This window comes from Sturnus vulgaris, chromosome 24, assembly GCF_052056855.1.
Source record: "Sturnus vulgaris isolate bStuVul1 chromosome 24, bStuVul1.hap1, whole genome shotgun sequence".
NCBI lineage: Eukaryota > Metazoa > Chordata > Aves > Passeriformes > Sturnidae > Sturnus > Sturnus vulgaris.
This window is the reverse complement of record NC_142266.1, coordinates 5476807-5494894: the sequence shown is the minus strand read 5'-3', so window position 1 is coordinate 5494894 and position 18088 is coordinate 5476807. Positions and strand designations below refer to the sequence as shown.

The 18088-nt window shown below is 61.4% G+C and overlaps 2 protein-coding genes across 2 annotated transcripts; one reads left to right on the top strand and one right to left on the bottom strand.

Annotated features, from left to right (window-relative positions):
* The first annotated feature begins 2167 nt into the window (after window positions 1–2167).
* PEF1 (penta-EF-hand domain containing 1) lies at window positions 2168–4250 on the top strand. The gene is made up of 3 exons (XM_014885626.2): window positions 2168–2396; window positions 2845–2988; window positions 3479–4250. The coding sequence occupies exons 1-3, from the start codon at window positions 2222–2224 to the stop codon at window positions 3706–3708; spliced, it is 549 nt and encodes a 182-aa protein (XP_014741112.2). The 5' UTR covers window positions 2168–2221; the 3' UTR covers window positions 3709–4250.
* A 2103-nt stretch (window positions 4251–6353) lies between these two features.
* Window positions 6354–15407, bottom strand: TINAGL1 (tubulointerstitial nephritis antigen like 1). Its single transcript, XM_014885541.2, has 12 exons — window positions 15344–15407; window positions 14321–14643; window positions 13451–13514; window positions 11717–11809; window positions 11507–11621; window positions 10265–10388; window positions 10029–10179; window positions 9220–9403; window positions 8903–8948; window positions 8349–8472; window positions 7813–7858; window positions 6354–7684 (listed from the first exon to the last, which is right to left on the bottom strand). The coding sequence occupies exons 2-12, from the start codon at window positions 14631–14633 to the stop codon at window positions 7544–7546; spliced, it is 1401 nt and encodes a 466-aa protein (XP_014741027.1). The 5' UTR covers window positions 14634–14643; window positions 15344–15407; the 3' UTR covers window positions 6354–7543.
* Window positions 15408–18088: the final 2681 nt, after the last annotated feature.

Here is an 18088-nt window from a genome sequence, read left to right as displayed (position 1 = left end):
TTGGGACTCTCCTTCTTGCCATCCCGTGCCTGTCCACAAAGCGCCGCCTTGTGGGCAGAGCGCGGTACTGCAGCCACCCCGCGAGCCGGCGCCCCAGCAGTGCTGCAAGGAGCGGGCAAGGAGAGTGTGCAAGGAGTGTGCAAGATGTTTGTAAGGGATGTGCAATGAGGGTGAATAAGTGTGCAAGGAGCGGGCAAGAAGTGTGTAAGACGTGTACAATGAGTGCAAGGAGTGTGCAATGAGTGTGATCGATTACTCAGCAATTGATTGCTAACACCCGCTCATCGATTGCTCGGCGATCGATTGTTAATGCCTGCCGATCGATGAGCTCGGCGATCGATTGCTCATGTCTGGCGATCGATGAGCTCGGCGATCGATTGCTCATGCCTGCCGATCGATGAGCTCGGCGATCGATTGCTAATGCCTGTCGATCGATCAGCTCGGCGATCGATTGCTCATGCCTGCCGATCGACGAGCTCGGCGATCGATTGCTCATGCCTGCCGATCGATGAGCTCGGCGATCGATTGCTCATGCCTGCCGATCGATGAGCTCGGCGATCTACTGCTAATGCCTGGCGACCGATTGGATCGGCGATCGATTGCTAATGCCTGCCGATCTATTCGATCGGCGATCGATTGCTAATGCACACTATTTGCACACTCGTTGCACACCCTTTGCACTCATACAGAGGCAGGAGGTTTCTCAGTTCTGGTCGGGTTTTTTTGGGGGATTTTCTCAAGGATTGGGACGCTCCCTTATTCCAGCCCTTTCCTGTCTCCCAAGCGCCGCCTTGTGGGCAGAGCGCGGTACTGCGCGCGTGCCTCTCCCAAGATGGCGGCTCGGCTGCCACTCCCCGACCTTCTCAATATGGCTGCAGAGTGAGGCTGGCACAGCAAGGAGCCCGCTCGCTCCAGTGCGATGCCCGCGCACGGCACCGACCCCGATCCCATGGGTGCGATTTTGGGCGGCGTTTCCAATGGCGCGGACATCTCCTTCAGCCCGCTTCGGCCCGGGGAAGAGGGGCGGGGCCGCCAGCGATGGTCCCGGCCCAGCCCGGGCAGGCTCGGGGCGGAGCCGGGGCTTGGCGAGGCGGGGCACGGCGGTACCGGGGGCGGTACCGGGGGCGGTACCGGGGGCGGTACCGGGGGCGGTACCGGGGGCGGTACCGGGGGCGGTGCATTCGGGCCCTGCCGAACCGATCCCCCCCAGCCCAGGAGCCGGGAGCAGTCAGGAGGAGGCGTTTGGTGCTCCAAGAGAATCCGGGATTGCACGAGGGTCCAGCTGTCATACGGGAGCAGTCCCGGTCCATTTGGAACTGGAGCAGGGACAACGCTGGATGGGCGGCCAGGATTTCATTCTCAGTATTCCCAGAATTGGGAAGGAAATCCTGGGAATACAGGCCCTGGATAGAGCGTGAATTATACTGGGAATGAAATCCTGGGAATACAGCCCTGGATAGAGAGTGATTTATACTGGGAATACTGGGAATGAAATCCTGGGAATACAGCCCTGGATAGAGCGTGAATTATACTGGGAATGAAATCCGTGGAATACAGCCCTGGATAGAGCGTGAATTATACTGGGAATACTGGGAATGAAAACCTGGCAATAAAGTCCTTGATAGAGCGTGAGTTATACTGAGAATAGTGGGAATGAAATCCTGGGAGTATAGCGCTGGATACATCGTGACTTATACTGGGAAAACCGGGAATTCCCACCGGGGAGTCCCTAGGGCGGGGGATCCCGGGAGGGGAGCCCGGGGCTCTCCGGGTGCCCGGGACAGAGCGGGGGAGCGATGGGGTCCCCACCCGGTGCGGGGTCGGGGGGCTGGGGATCCCCCCAGTCCGGTGCCCATGGGAGAGGTTTTGATCGAAGCAGAAGCCACGACGAGAATGAAATTCAACGTCCCGGTTTATTGTTTGGAAACCCTGGAGGAGGAGGAGGAGAAAGAAGAGGAAGAGGAGGAGGGAAAGGAGGAAGTGCCAGGCAGCCCTAAACCTTTGCACCCCACATCCGTGTCCCGGTGCTGCCGGCTTTGTGGGGCAGCTCTCCCCTCCATCCCAGAGCTCCACCAGGCTCTGATTCCCAGAACATTCCCAGCCCTTCCTGCCCTGTTTTCCCGGGATTTTGCCGTGGGAGGGGAAGCTCTGCCCAGCCCTGTGAGCCATCCCCGGGGCCAGCCCAGCCCCTGGCCTGTGCGAGGGGACAGTGACAGATCCGATGGCCTTTCCCTATGCAGGGAATGCCCCCCCAGGGGTGGATCCCGAGGCGTTTTCCTGGTTCCAGACCGTGGATACGGATCACAGCGGGTTCATCTCCGTCAAGGAGCTGAAGCAGGCGCTGGTCAACAACAACTGGTCCTCGTTCAACGATGAGACCTGTCTGCTCATGATCAGTGAGTTTGGGATCTCCTTCCCCCTTTCCTGGTGTTAATCTGGTTTGTTTCGATTTGGGGGTGAAGCCCATGCCGGCAGAATTCCCCTTTTCCCGGCTGGAATGGGAACCGGGCAAACCAAACGGCTGCCAGTGCAGGACACTGTGAAGGGCCCAAAATCCTGCTTGGGAAAGGAAATCCCAGCTCTGCACAAGCCCCAGATCCCACAAAGACAGGGAGGAAAAGGAGGGAAAGCCCAAAAAATGTGGAGACTGACCCAGAGCTCGCCCCAACCTCAGTTTTTGGTGCCGTTTCTTACCAGCCTTGGGTTGAATGCTCCCAGTCCTGGTGAGGGGGGGGGGATTTTTTGGGATCAGAGCAGGATTCCAGGGAGCCGTGCCGCAGATCCTGGAGCTCCCTGGAACTTTCTTCAGCTTTTCCACTCCTCCCTGCCCTGTTCCTTGCCCAGACATGTTTGACAAGACGCGGTCGGGGCGCATCGACGTCTACGGCTTCTCCGCCCTGCTCCGCTTCGTCCAGCAGTGGAGGAGCCTCTTCCAGCAGTATGACAGGGATCAATCCGGCTCCATCAGCTTCAGCGAGCTCCAGCAAGGTGGGTGAGGGACAGAGCCACCAGCCTGGACTGTCCTGACCCCCCCCCCGGACAGCTACTGTTCCCAGCTGGAAGCTGGAATTCCTCCTGGAGTGGTCCCTGCAGCCGGGCTGGGGGGGCTCTGGGATGATTCCAGAGCAGGGAATTTTGGATAAACCAGGCTGGAGCTTCCCAGGGGGTAGGAGGTGATGAGGTGCAGCAGGGTTTGGGCTCAAACTTCCTTCGGGAAGCCCAGAATTCCTCCTCAACGATGAGTGGCTGGAACCTAGTTTTTTGGGGAGGAGCTCTTGGGTGTGTGTAAAGGGAAAAATGCCTGGAATTTGTGGTTTGATTCCTCCGGAGAGCCCTGCCCGTGCACACCCTGAGTGGGAAGGGTGCTGGGAGTGGGAGATGGGATGGCAGAGGAAGACACAGCCACTCCCCATCCCTTTGGGAAGCTTTAATCCGAGATTTTTTTTTATTTTTTTTTCTTTTTTTTTTTTGCTCCCAGCTTTCTCCCAGATGGGTTACAACCTGAGCCCCCAGTTCAGCCAGCTGCTGCTGGCCCGGTATGCCCAGCGTTCCCCCAATCCCAGCATCCAGCTGGACCGGTTCATCCACATCTGTATGCAGCTGCAGAGCCTCACCGACGCCTTCCGGGAGAAGGACACGGCTCTGCTGGGAAATATCCGCCTCAGCTACGAGGATTTCCTGGCCATGGTGGTGACCCGCATGCTGTGACATTCCCCACTCCAAAGTTTGGGAATTCTGGAGCTCTCCAGGAGCTTCAGCCATCCTCATCTTCCCTCTGGGATGTGGCTGAGCCTCCTCTCTGCTCCCAAGAGTTCCCCCCAACCCCGGGGCCAAATTTCCAGCTTGATCCACCCCAAATCCTGCTGGGTTGGATTTCTTGTGTCCATCCTGTGGGAGCCAAACCGGGACAGCCAAACCAGCTTAGATCCCAAATTCCAGCTTCATTCCGAGCTGCCTGCAGCAGAACATCCCTGGTTTTGGGGAGGAAAAGCTGAGCCTTGGGTTTGGAAGCAGCAGGAAAGTGGAAAAGTGAGGACAGAGCTCCTGAGTGCCCTGGGATCACATCCCGCCCTGGGAATTTTTTCCTGGGGGTTCTCATCCCTGTTTTTTCGGGGGCTGCTGGAAAATGGGATGTGCTGCTGCAGCCCCACGGCATCATCCCTTCACTGTTGCCAATCCCGAAGCCAAATGCAGCCAAAGTTTCGAGCTCAGTTTTTCCAGCTTTGGAATAAAAGGCGTCGTGCTCCGGCTGCTCTGTGCTCTCTGTGTCCTGGGGGGGCTCCAGGGGACATCAGGGACCTCCTGTCCCCACTTTGGTGGCACCAGGGGACACGGCCTGTGCCTCTCTCCCTGCTCCCAGGGCTGGAATCAGTGTCACAATAGAGAGGAGAAATATAGAAATAGAGAATAAAGAAATAGAGAAAAGAAAGGGCTGGGAGTTCCCAAGGCACAGAAAAATCCAAACGAGGTCGGAGTTTCCTTCCTGTCCAGGGGATGAACCTGGAATTTACCGTGAGGAATCTCCAGGAGATTTGAAGGAATTCTCATGGAATAAAAGGTGGAAAGGTCTGGGATCAGAGGGACGAGCCCAGGCTCGGTGTTTTCTGTGTGACCTCGGTGTTTTCCAGCCCCGGGCAGGACTGGCTGTTCCCAACCATCCCCGAGCATTCCGAGGATATTTCTGCCCTGAGCATTTCCAATATTTCTCTTGACTCAGAGCTCAGCCCTGCTTGGGCTTGAGGCAGAGGGGTTGGGGGTTGTAAATATGTATTAAATATATATTTTATATCTTTTATACACACACATCTATGTATTTTATATATATTTTATATGTATTTTATATGTGTATTATATGTATTTTATATGCTACATATAAATATCGAAAAATATAAAATGCCTATTGGTAAATATATATAAATATATATAAAATACATATAAATATATATAAAAATACATGCGTGCATGTAATATATATAGGTGTGTGTACATAGAAATTTTCACATATATAAACAGACATGTTTATATATATACACATGTCCATATATAAAGATAAACACATAAAAACTATTTACATGTATATATATACACATGTAAATATGTATATAAAGACGTGTTTTTATATATACACACACATGTAAATGTAAATACATGGGCACATACATGTTATATATATTATATATCATTTATATTATTTTTATTATATATTATATATATTCATATTATATATTATATATATTCATATTATATATTATATAATTATATTATATATATGATATATATTATAGTATGTATAATATATATAGATAATATAGAATATATAATATTTATATATAATACTATATATAGTGTATATATATAATATATACACACCATAATATATAATACATATACATATATATACACACATATACATATAATATATATAATATTTTATATATGTATTATATATAAGAAATATAAAATTAATATAAAAAATAAATATAAATGGAATATATTTATATAAGATATAATATATTTATATAATATATATTATATATATTATATATATAAAAATATATTCTATTTTTATATAATACATATATAATATATATTATGTATTCTATATATAATATATTAAACTGCTGTGGTTACATGTATATATACATATATATATATTTTAAAAATATATATAGATATATATATTGATAGATACAGACATTTCTATACACATCCATGTCTCTATACACATAAATATATTTTTAAAAAATATATAAATCCACATTGACACATCCTTTCAGTTGCAGGAAGCCACCACCAGGTGTCACCGCACTCCGCTCTGCGCGTGTCCCCACCCTGTGCCGCGGGGGGACCCGAGGGAGGGGACATGGAAAGGAACAGGGACTTTGGGAAAGGCGACAACAGCCCCGGGGCCACCCTGGGGACAAGGGGACACGGCGGCTGTGGTGGCACATGTGGCTGTGGTGGCACTGGGCAGTGGCACATTTGGCCGCGGTGGCACACGGTGGCCGCGGTGGCAATAACCGGCTGCGGTGGCACAGCTGGGGGCGGTGGCACAGCTGGGGACGGTGGCACAGCTGGCCGTGGTGACACCCCCTGGCCACGGTGGTGGCCGTGGTGGCCCGAGTGACCGCGCGTGCCCGCGGCGTGTCCAGCGCTGGCCGCGGTGAGCGGAGCGGCGGGGCCGGAAGGTGAACAATGAGCGGGGCCTTATCTCACCCCCCCAGCCCTTCCCGGGGCCACGCTGGGCCCCCCAGAACGGGGTGACTGACAGAAGGGGGTGACAGAAGGGGGTGACAGAAGGGGGTGACAGGGCCCACGTGTCCCCCTCGGAGCACTGAGTCCACCCTCTAAGCTTCAGAGGCTTCCATAACTTTATTTACAAACAATAAAAAGCAAAATAAATACAAAAAAACCCCAAAAAGTCTTAAAAGTACAGCCCTTGTTACGGGGGGGAAGGGGGAGGTGTGCGGGCTGTGCTGGCTGCGTGGACCCCACTCGTGGCCCCACCAGGACGGGGACACCACGGGGCTGAGCCCTCCCTTGTCCCTGCTGTCCCCAGGGCGGGGTGGCAGGGCCATAGCACCATAGGGACGGGCTGGGGACGGTGGGGACCCCATCCTGGCGACACCCAGCCCTGGGGGGGGCTCAGGGGACCCCCCCGCTGGGTTATTTCACACCCCCAGCGCTGCCCTGGCTGGGGGGAACTGGTGGGGCCAGGACGGGAGGGGCAGGAATTCAGATTGGGAAAAGGCGGGGGGGGGGGGATCCCACAGCTCCAGCCGGGATTTGGGGAGGGGGTGCAGCTGCCTTTGAAGAGCCCCCCGCAGCCACCGCAGCCCAGCCGAGCCCGGGGCGGGGGGATTAGCGGGTAAATCCCATGGGAGACGGGAGCAGCCTCCGGGACACCCCCCACGCACGCCCCACTGCACCCAGCCGCTGTGTCAGCACTGCGGGGACACGCAGCCCCCCGGCCAGGGGACCCGGGGGACCCAGGGGACCCAGGGGACCCAAGGGACAGCGCCAGCCCCCGGCCAGGGGACCCAGGAGACCCAAGGGACAGCGCCAGCCCCCTGGCCAGAGGACTCAGGGGACCCAGGGGACAGTGCCAGCCCCCGGCCAGGGGACCCAGGGGACCCAGGGGACCCAGGAGACAGCGGCAGCCCCCTGGCCCGGGGACTCAGGGGACCCAGGGGACTCAAGGGACTGCGTCAGCCCCTGGCCAGGGGACCCAGGGGACTCAGAGGACCCAAGGGACAGCGCCAGCCCCCGGCCAGAGGACCCAGGGGACCGAGGGGACAGCGCCAGCCCCCGGCCAGAGGACCCAGGGGACCCAGGGGACAGTGCCAGCCCCCCGACCAGGGGACCCAGGGGACCCAGGGGACAGCGCCAGTCCCCCGGCCAGGGGATCCAGGGGACCCAGGGGACAGCGCCAGCCCCTGGCCAGGGGACCCAGAGGACTCAGGGGACAGCGCCAGTCCCCCGCTCGCCCTGCCGGGACTGAGGGGCCGCACTGGGGACAGGGACATCGTGGGCAGCGCGGGGCTCACTTATGGGGCATGTCCTCCATGCTGACGCGGCCCCAAACCCCCACCACGAAAGTTTCCACCTCGCACTCGTTGACGCCGCGGGCGATGCGAAAGTGGCCGCCCTCGCCCCACGCTGTGCCCCACGAGTTGGCCGCAGTCTGCAGAGGGGACACGGGACACGCTCAGCCTGGTGACCCCCACATCCCCCACCCCCAAAGCCAAGCTGGACCCCACGTAGGTGCCAGGAAGCGGCAGCACCCCCAAAAAACTCACCCCAAATACTCACCCAGTATTTTTGGATCTGGCCATCAGGCAGCTGCTCCTCTCCCCACCTGCGGTGGGACAGGACAGTGAGGGGGGGTCCCCAGGCACCCCCAAACTGTGGGATCGCCCCACCCAGCACCGTGCTGGGATGTGGGGGTGCTGACCCTGCTCGTTTCCTGCCCCCAGGGCCAGGCCGAGGTTTTGACATCCGCTCCCGGAATAGGGGCAGGAATATTTAGCCAGGGCAGGAGGAAGGAAACACCGGCACAGGCAGCAGGCCCTGAGCCCTCCCGGGGGCCTGCACCTCCATCCCGGCCCTCCCCGGGGGTCTGCACCTCCATCCCGGCCCTCCCCGGGGGTCTGCACCTCCATCCCGGCCCTTCCCGGGGTCTGCACCTCCATCCCGGCCCCTCCTTCCAGGCTGCTGAGCACTTCATTCGTGTCACTAGTGCCACCATTCCCCTCCTGGCTTCCTTTCCCAGCTAAAGGAATATTTCTCCCACCCAAACCAAGCCTTTCCGCACCCCCTGGAGCCCCCCAGGCCACTCCCGCACCTACCCCGTGATTTTCACCGAGTGGGTCCCGTGTCTCTGGTGCTTCTTTCCCTTCCCCTCGGCCACCGGCGTGTGCCGATAGATCCCGCTCTTGTACATGAAGAAATCCTCGTGCACCTCCAGGATGGCTGCGGGGAGCGGGACAGGGTTTGGGGACACTGCCACTGTCCCCAGGCTGGGGGATTCGGGCACAGGGGGGGCACGGGGGCATCGCATTCCCGGCGGGAGGGAAGGCGGCAGCCAGATCCTCCCCGGGGCCATGAAACAACACTCAAGAGGAGGTTTCAAAGAAAAAAAAAAAAAATAAAAAAATTTAAACAAACGCAGCTGCCAAGACGGTGATTAAATCTCAGGAGTTAATGAGCAACCCAGTGCCCGCTGGGGTGGGCAGCGTGACGGGCACTGGGGCAGCGCTGCCCAGGCACGCAGGGGGAGCAGCTGAGGGGGGTTCTCGCCCCCACGACAGCTCCCCCAGCCCGGACAGAGGAGTTTTCCCCCCCCTCTTTGTTCCCCCAACCTTTTGGGGCGCACAGAGAGGTGCCCCCGCCAGCTCCTTACCTTGCACGGGGCCGTTCTCCAGCAGCTCCTTCATGATCTCCTTCTCCTGCAAGCACAGAACCGGGTGGCACCGCGTGGCACCGAGTGCCACAGCAGGGCCGGGACCCCCGGCACTGCCCTCCCGACCCCCAGGGATGCAGCAGAGCTGCTCCAGCACCCACAGGCGGCTGCTGGGCGGAGGAGCCGCTCCCCGCGGGCTCCGCAGTGGGGTTTTCCCAGCCGCATTCCCAAACTCGGTTTTCCCAGGTAAAGCAGCCCGAGCCAAGACCCTTCCCTCTCCCAAAGGATCCCACTCCTCCCCCGGGCCCGGCGCTCACGCTGGAGGAGAGGCGGTAGGCGGGGGTGGACTGGTAGATCTCGTTGGAATGGGTCTGGGGGTTGGGGCACCGCGCTGTCGCCTGTCGCTTGCCCCGGCCCGTGGAGCGGCTGTGCATCATGCAGGGCGGGGCTGCGGGCTGGCTCTGCTGGCTCGTGAACGGGTAGCACTCGTCTGTCACCACCCTGCGCACGGGGACAGGATGAAGGAGGGGAAGGACCACCCGGCTCCATCCTCATCCCAACCCCAAATTGCCAGGCCAATCCCAAAGCTCACTCGTATCCCCACCCTGAACCCCAATCTCATCCCCGTCCCAATCCCATCCCTATACCAAACCTACTCTCCATCCCCACACCAAATCCCTCTTCCAACCCAAAACCCACTCTCATTCCCATCCCAACTCCCATCTTCACTCCCATCCCACCGAGATTCCCTCTCCCATCCCTGTCCCAAACCCCACTGTCCATCCTGCCCTGGCAGCCCTCTCCAAGGGACAGGATGAGAACAGGGATCTCTTGGGCTCTGCCCAGGTGATCAGAGCTTCAAACTTCCTTTATCCCACCCTATCCAAGAGCAGCCTCTGTCTCCCATCCCACCCCATCCCATCCCATCCCATCCCATCCCATCCCATCCCATCCCATCCCATCCCATCCCATCCCATCCCATCCCATCCCATCCCATCCCATCCCATCCCATGGAACTCATCCCATTATCCCATCCCAGTCTCATTGACCCCCTCCTATCCTACCCCACCCCATCCCATTATCCCATCATCCCACCCCATTATCCCATCATCCCATCCCCGCTCACCCTCTCCTGCGCAGGTACCACCAGGCTCCGTCCAGGCGCCCCCCGTTGCAGCCGCGCTGGTTGCGGGTGTCACAGGACAGGAGGTTTTGTGGGGACAGCGCGGGGGTCATGTGTCCCATGGAGTGGATGGAGATGCGGTCCGAGGCCACGGCTGGGGAGGGGTGGCAGGTCAGGGGAGGGGCGGTTTGGTTTCTGTCCCCACTGTCCCCTCCCCCGGCCCGCCCCTGTCCCCTCACCGGCCGTGGAGAACGCCCAGGAGCCGGCGCAGTTCCCCTGGTCCAGGGGCTCGTGGATCATCCCCGGCCACTTCGCGGCGGCATCGAAGTGACGCGGCAGCACCTCGTTAGTGTCCATGTTCATCTGCGGGACAGAGCTCGGGGGTCAGGCTGGGGACCCCCAGCTTCTCCTACCACCCCAACCATCCTCTGAGATGGTCCCCAGCCAGCTTTAGTGTCCCCCTGTGAGACCTCATGTCCTCCTGCCACCTCAGTCATCCTCTGAGATGGTCCCCAGCCATCTTTAGTGTCCCCCAGCTGCCCTGTGGGACCCCCACAGCTGCTCCTGCCATCCCAGCCATCCTCCGAAATGATCCCCAGTCACCTTTAGTGTCCCCCAGCCCCACTGTAGGACCCAATGTCCTCCTCCTGCCATCCCAGCCATCCTCTGAGCAGGGTCCCTGACACCTTTAGTGTCCCCCAGCCCCACTGTGGAACCCCCACAGCTCCTCCTGCCATCCCAGTCATCCTCTGAGATGGTCCCCGACACCTTTAATGTCCCCCAGCCTCACTGCAAGACCCTTCCGGACAGGGACATCACCATGAGAGATAAAGATTTGGGTGCCCTCTTATCCCAGAGGAGCTACGCTCCCCAATTATCCCTAAATTTGGGCTCCACAGCTCCTTAGAGAACAGCAGCACCGAGTGTCCCGTCCCGGACCCCAGCAAGGCCCTGGGTAGCCACCCCGAGAGCACAGCTCTGGGTCACACAGCCCCTCACGGTGGCCTCTGGCCCAGCCTTTCCGTCCTGGAGCGGGGACAGTGCCCCCGCCCCGGCCTTCCTGGGGAGGACACGGCCACAACTCCCAGGCTTCTCCCAGCTCAGGAAGCGCCTCTAAAATTAAACCTCAAGCTCCGGAGCTCCGGGGCTGGGCGTGCACCGAGCTCTGCCAGCACCCCAGGGACCCCCGGGGGTGCCCACCCCGGGTTTGGGTGAGGGCAGAGGCTGGAGCAGCCGGCTCTGCTGAGTCAGCAGCGGCGGGGCCGGCGTTCCGATGGGAAACGAGCACGGAGGAGAGGGGGAAAAAACAACACTGGCAGCTCGGGGATTGTCCGGGGGAATTTGCTGAGCTGCTGTCTCCAAACACAAGGGCTGCCCTGCCTCCCCTCTGCGAGCCCCTTCCCAGCCGTGGGGAATCACTGGGACGGGCAGGGATAACCCCTGGCGTGCCTCAGTTTCCCCCCATCCCCGGGGGGACTCACGTGCATCTCGTTCATGTTCATGACGGTGGGAGAGGGACGGAAGGTGCCCAGGCGGTACCGGATCCCGTCCTCCAGGGTCATCCCCCAGAACTGGCTGTAGTTGGCGGCTCTCCAGCTGCGTGGGAAGAGGGGACACGGGTCACGGGTCACCCCAAAAAGCACCCAGGGGTGAAGCATCGCTGCCCCATCCTCGCGGTGCCCGGTCCTCACCCGTAATTGCCTCTGTTGACGGCGTCGATGAGCTCCCCATCCATCAGGCAGGCGTGGTCCTCGCACTGCCACTGCCCGCCGGGGCCGCAGGTGCTGCAGAGGGGACAGGCGGTGAGAAATGATGTCCCCAGAGTGACCAGAGGGACCCTGAGTGGGCGCTGCCCCTCCCGAGCCGGGCAGCCAGCCAGGGGCTCAGGGCCCAGGGGTCACCAGGGCTTGGCACCTCGCAATGGGGTGAAGCCGTGGGCAGCCCTCTGGGTGACCCCGAGTGGCCTCTGGGTGACCCTGAGTGGCCTCTGGGTGACCCTGGGAGCTGTCCCCCGCCACTGTCCCAGTCCTGGCAGGAGCCCCGAGGGTAAAAAATCAGCTGGGAAGCTGCCAGGGCTGCAGACATCAGAGAGGGGCTTGGACACCAGCCCGGGGCCGGGGGTCGGGGCTGGGTGTCCCCACGAGTGCCCCACTCCCACCAGGTCACTCCTGCGGGCACCCACGGGGACAGCCGGGCCAGGGGGGGCTGTGGGGGTGTGGCGGGTCCCCCGGGGAGCCCCGGGCTGTGCTCCCCCCGTGCAGTGAGCAATGCTTGGCATGCTCCCTCCTGCCCAGATCCCGGCACATTTCCCTTTTATGGAGCTGCCCAGACTGCGGCGCATTTCCCTTTTATTCCCCATCCCAAATCCCGCCTGCAGCACCTGGATTCCAGCATTCCCCCGTCCATCCCTCAGCGCTCCCGGCGCTGTCTGTGACACCTGGCGACCTGAGAGCACCTCAGGGTGCCACCAGCTGGGTGCCCACACTCCTTGTCACCTCTCCGTGGTTTTTGTCCCCTGCCACACCCGCAGCCACCGCGGCAGGGACAGGGGCGGGGGGGAAGCGCTGCAGAAATTCTCCAGGCGCCGAGTGCGGGGCGGGGGGGTTTGGAAGAGAAGATTTGCCCCCTCCCCAGAGCTGGTGGGTCAGAGATGCTCCCCCAGCAGCAGCAGAGACTCCACTCACACGGCTTGGGGACATTCCCCCGGGAATGGGGACACTCTCCATCCCCGAGTCCTCCCCGCCACCATCCCGGAGGAGCTCCGGGCTGCCCCAGAGCTGTGGGGAGGCTCGGGCTGGCTTTTCACCTGCGGCCCAGGCGCACGCCCGCACACACACATGTTCACACACATGTTCACACACGTGCCCCTGCCCTCGCACCCGCCCCAGACGCTGCCTTTGATTTCCTCTTATCTGCCGCATCGCCCCTGCGGGTTCAATCCTCGTCTCCGGCAGCTCCGCGCCTGCAGGTTGCCCTATTCCCCACCTCCGCATGCCAGTAATACCAGTATTCCCAGTATTCCCAGTATTCCCACATAACCCCCGCGCTGCTCCAAAGGCGAGCTCCGGGGTCTGCCGAGCAGGGACTCACTGCTGGCAAGAAGCCACCGCGGCTACCCGAGCATCCCGTCAGGCTTGGGCAAGCTGGGCTGTGACCAGCGTGCCCAAAACCCCCCTGGGCAGCGCTTTGTCCCTCCGGGGCGAGCGGCTCCCACGCAGGCATGCGCTGAAACTTGGGAGCGGCTCAAGGCCCTTGGCTCCGAATTTTTGTTGGAGTAAAGGCATTTTGGCAGCAGCTCCCACCACCCAGCTCGGGCCTCGCTCTGCGCCGAGCTCTGAGATTTGCAGGAGCTCGCGGGACCGCGACACCTTCCTCTGGTGACATGCTGGTGACATGCCACAGGTGCCCGCATAGCATTCGCTCACCACAGGTTGCAGTTCTCCCGGTACGTGGCTCCGGTGGGATAATTGCGTCCTGCACGGGAACAGCCTGGATGGGAACGGGAGAACCCCTGGTGAGTGCCTGGCTGTGCCGGGGGTCCCACCAGCACCCCCATATTCCCGGGGGGACAAACCAAAGGGAAAAAAATCAACGCGGTTCCTAAACTCAGGCAGGTGCCCGGCTGCACCTTGGCACCCCCGAAGTTATACTGGGGGTCAGTGGGCGCTACACGGTGCCAGGGCTGCAGGCATCAGAGAGGGGCTTGGACACCAGCCCGGGGCCGGGGGTCGGGGCTGGGTGTCCCCATGAGTGCCCCATGAGGGTGGGAGCGGGGCTGGCTCGGCGCCGGGAGGGTTAAATGTTCTCAGCCTGGCGGGACGGGGATAAAGGGGCCGGTTGTGCCCGGGAGGAGCTGGCTCTGCTCCTCAGGGACTCTGAGAGCGCCTTGTGCTGTGAGCTGGGGGCTGCCCGTGCCCCCTCCCCGCCCCAGCTGCCGCCAGGGTTAAGCCAGGGCCAACATCTGCCTGCCCCAGACGTGACCGGGCAAGCTGGGGTGGAGTCCCCGCGTGTCCCCTCACTCCCCCGCTCTGCCCATAGAGCCGCCGCTTCCCCAGGGATCGCACTATGGGCTGCTCCCACACCTCCATCCCCATCCCCATCCCCATCCCCATCCCCATCCCGGACACTCTCTAGGAGTCCCCACAGCTTTGAGGGTTCACGAACAGCCCTACAGTGAGGGCAGGAATGTGGGGTGCCACATCCATCACCCCAAGGAGCACCAGCACCCTCACACCGCTCACCCAGCACCCCAGGGCTGCCCCCCAGCACCCACAGCCGGGCTGGGCGCGCCTCACCTGCAGCTTTGGGGAAGGGGGCCGGGATGCCCAGGCAGTATTCCCAGAAATCGGGGCAGCAGTCGGACACGGTGCGGTTGCAGAAGAGGTCGCAGTAGCAGAGGGTGTCGTGATAGGGCACGGTGCAGCCATCGTCGCGGCCGTGGCAGCACACGTCCCCCCGCTGGCAGTAGGAGCCCCCGGCGTCGTAGACCCCGTGCTCGTACAAACCGGGGCTCAGCTCCCGGCGGGTGCGGACCCGGGAGGACAGGGCCACCTGGGCCACCTGGGCCACCAGCCAGAGGCACAGCAGGGCCCGCATGTCCCCGGTCATGTCCCCACACCTGCGGAGGGAGGGGAGAGATGTGGCGGGGGTCCTGTGGGTTTTCCACAAGCCCCATCCCACTGTGGGTGCTGCTCCCACCCTGCCCTCCCCAGGCTCCTCAAAACATTCAAAAACTCCTCAAAACACTCAAAACAAGGGGAATTTTGTAATTCCCCTTGTGACCACGCAGCTCAACCTCCAAAACAGCCTCCCAAAAACTCTCCCCCCAGCTCCGCACATCCCGAGGGGCTCCGTGCCCTCCCACCCTTTAACCACCGGCTCCAAAAGCAGAATCCCCTCGGGGAGGGGCTCCCCGGGATATTCGGGGGGAGCTGCGAGGGTCCTGTCCCCATCGCGGGCAGTGCGATGAGTGCCAGGGGCCGAGGAGGGTGACGGGGACCCCCAAAAAGGCCGGTGGGGACAATCTGGGGGGCACACGAGGAAGAACCCCCTCCTGCTGCGTCCCTACCCGTCCCCCCTGCGGCGTGGGGACTCCCGGCACCCCGATAAAGCGGGGAGAGGGTGACCCACGCGGCACCCACGGGGATCCCACGAGGTGCGACCCCCTCCCCATTCCCGGCCGTACCTGCCGCGCCCGTCTCGCAAACACTCCGGGAGAGGAGTGAGGGGTCCGGTGCTGGGATCCCTCACGGAATTCATGGGGCGGGACCCCCTCCCCAGCCCCACCCCGTCCCCCCCGAGCCCAGCCCGTCCCGTACCTGCCGCGCCCGCCGCTCCGCCGCCCCGCGCCCGCCGCCGGGCCCGCCGCTCCTTATAGCCGCGCCCCGGCCGGGGGGGCGCGGGGAGGCGCCGGGGCAGCCGCGACCGGCCCGGGGCGGAGCGCAGCGGGGCGGGGGTCGGGCCTGGGGTTGTAGAACCGAGCCCTGAACTTATGGCCCCCGCCTCGCCCGCAATTCCCGGTGACACATCTGTCCCCGCGGGATCGGGGTGTCCCCGGCTCCCCATCCCCTCCCGGTGCCCCCCGCTACTGCCCTCGCCAAATGGGGGGTCCTGGCTATGGTGGCGGGGGGGGGAGCAGTCCTGGGGGGTTCCCCATTGCCCAGAGTTTGGAGAGGAGGGGAAAGGAAGGATAGAGAGGGGAGGGGGCTGCGTTCCTCCCCCTTGCAGGGGTGTGGGCAGCTGGGGACAGCTGAGGCAGGGACACCCCAGCACAGCCCAGGGCACGGAGTTGGTGCCACTTGGATCCAGCCCCCCGTCCCCGCTGCCAGGGTCCAGCCACGCACTCAAGGACCAGAACCGGGGGGGTCTTGGCCACCCCCCCAAAGCTCCAGCCCCCCCGCCCCGGGCCAGCACCTGCTGCGGGACCTCAGCCGCCCACTCGGGTCTCCTGCGGTCCCAGCCTCGCCGGGAGCGCCTCCCGGCTCTGCCAAAGGATTCCTCGAGGATTCCTCACGGCAGCCAGGACGGGAGCACCGCGGGGTTCCCTGGGCGGCCGCGAGCCACGGGCCACGAGCCACGGGCTGGTGGCTGAGCCCAGGGGGGAGGGCTGAGCCCGCGGCCAGGGTGGGTTTCACTCGAGGGAGGGGAGTGGAAGTGGGGAGCGCCAAATCCCGCCGGGCACGGGGGCTGCTGCTCCCCGGGACCCTGGGGTGCTTTGGGCGCCTGAACGAGGGTCCTGTGGAGCCCCATCCTCAAGGAGCCCCTCTTCCAAGAGCTCTTGGAAGAGCCTTTTCCTGTGAGTGTGTCCTTGGGCAGCAGAGCTGGAGGCTGGAGCGGCTCAGGAAGGAACTGAGTCCAGCCCAGAGTCCGACTGTCTGCATGACTGGACTCGTAGGAATCCACAGTGAGTCACGAATTCCCCCAAGACCCCCGGGGAACAAAGCAAAGCCACTGGCACAAAGGACATCCCCGGCCACTGCTCTGTGTCCTTGTGCCCCCGCCAGCTCCCTGACAGCTCAGAGGACTGTGGGGTGCTGCGGGAACATCTGACATTCCCGTAACAACCCTGTCTCCCTGCCAGCTGATAAGAGCAGCAGCGCGGAGGCGGCAGCGGCGACAATCCAAGTGTTTGGAGCATCCCCTCACCCCGTTCCTGCGGCTGGGCTCCTGCGGCCAGCTGGCCCCGCGAGGTCACAGCTCCCTCTGTGTCACTCTGACGCTGGCGTCTCCCCCCTGCTCGTGTCCCCTCCGCGGGGAGTGGCAGGCTCGGCACACGTGGGGCACAGCCAAGGTGGAGTGGGACAAAGTCCTGCCGGGGCACCTTGGGCCCATGTGACGGCGGGAGGCAGAGCCGAGGGCTGGCACACACCCCCTGCCCTGCCTGTGCCACCACCCCGGCCGTGCTGGGGGAGGGACAAGGTGCCAGGACCCCGTCCCCACTGCTCAGAGCCCTGGGAAGACCCCAGACCCAGCTGGGTTGGTTCTGGGTACCCCGAACACACCGAGCTGCCACCCCCGAGGGGTGCAGGGTGAAGATCCCACCCTAGCAGGGATGAACCCCCCCCCAAACCCACCCGGGATCGCCGCCCACCCCACTGGGAGCACCGGGACAGGCCGGTACCGTGCCCCTATGGCTTTTGGGGTGCTGCAGCCTCACAGATCGCCCTCCGAACCAACCCCCCAGGGATTGCACCCCACACATCGGGCACTCCGCGGAATCGGGGTGCTGGAGTCCCCACGAGACCCCCATGGCCGGGCCGGGGCAGCTCTGGGGGCAGCGGGGCAGGGAGGCACTGCTCCCGCACTGCTCGGCTCCGAGACCATCCTAGGGCGAGTTTCTTGGCAGGAGGCAGCCAGGAAAGGCAGGGACTGAGCCGCGGCCAGCCCCGGCTTCCTCCCGAGCCAGCGGCACGGGAAGGGGCCACCTCACCCCGCGATGTCGCAGGACGTGCTGTCCCCGGGGGGTGCCAGCTCACAGCCATGGGGTGAAGCTCTGCTGTCCCCAGAGGGGTTTGGGGGGCTCCTGGGGAAGGGGACTCCACCCTCACCTCCCTGGGATGGTTTTGGGGACATCGCAGCGTCGTCGCCATTTGGGGGGGACACACCAAACAGGCGGGGGGGGCAGCGACCCTTTCCTGGAAGGTGCCAAAAAAGCAGCGCGCGGGTCCCTCTGCAGTGACATCAACCCTGCAGCTCCCCTTTCCCCCACCCAGGATGGAGCTGGGGAGGGCGAACGGGCTGGAGCTGGGCTCTCAATCCCATCTCGGTGGGTTTCTGCAGCTTAAAGGGTCAGGGAGGCTTCCGGACATTTGTGTTCCCTGGACGGACGCTGCTGTCCCCTGGCCGGACTCTGCTGTCCCCTGGCCCCAGCTCGGCCGCAGGGCTGGAGTGCCACCTCTCGGGAGCGCCGGGATAGAGACAGCAGCAGGCGGGGCAGCCTCTACTCCAAATTTTAATGAAACAAATAAATTAATAAGTTAATCAAGTGAGGTAACTACCGCTGGCTCGAGGGGGTGGGAGGGGGCTGCGGGGACCACCCAGCCCCGGGAGGGGGGATCCTAAGG

Coding starts and splice junctions, on each gene's coding strand:
- TINAGL1 (XM_014885541.2), bottom strand. CDS start 14,633: ATGACCGGGGACATGCGGGCCCTGCTGTGCCTCTGGCTGGTGGCCCAG. Junction 10,180..10,264: donor CTGGGCGTTCTCCACGGCCG/GTGAGGGGACAG, acceptor ACCCCTCCCCAG/CCGTGGCCTCGGACCGCATC. Junction 8,473..8,902: donor GGAGAACGGCCCCGTGCAAG/GTAAGGAGCTGG, acceptor CGCTCCCCGCAG/CCATCCTGGAGGTGCACGAG.
- PEF1 (XM_014885626.2), top strand. CDS start 2,222: ATGGCCTTTCCCTATGCAGGGAATGCCCCCCCAGGGGTGGATCCCGAG. Junction 2,397..2,844: donor GACCTGTCTGCTCATGATCA/GTGAGTTTGGGA, acceptor TTCCTTGCCCAG/ACATGTTTGACAAGACGCGG. Junction 2,989..3,478: donor CTTCAGCGAGCTCCAGCAAG/GTGGGTGAGGGA, acceptor TTTTGCTCCCAG/CTTTCTCCCAGATGGGTTAC.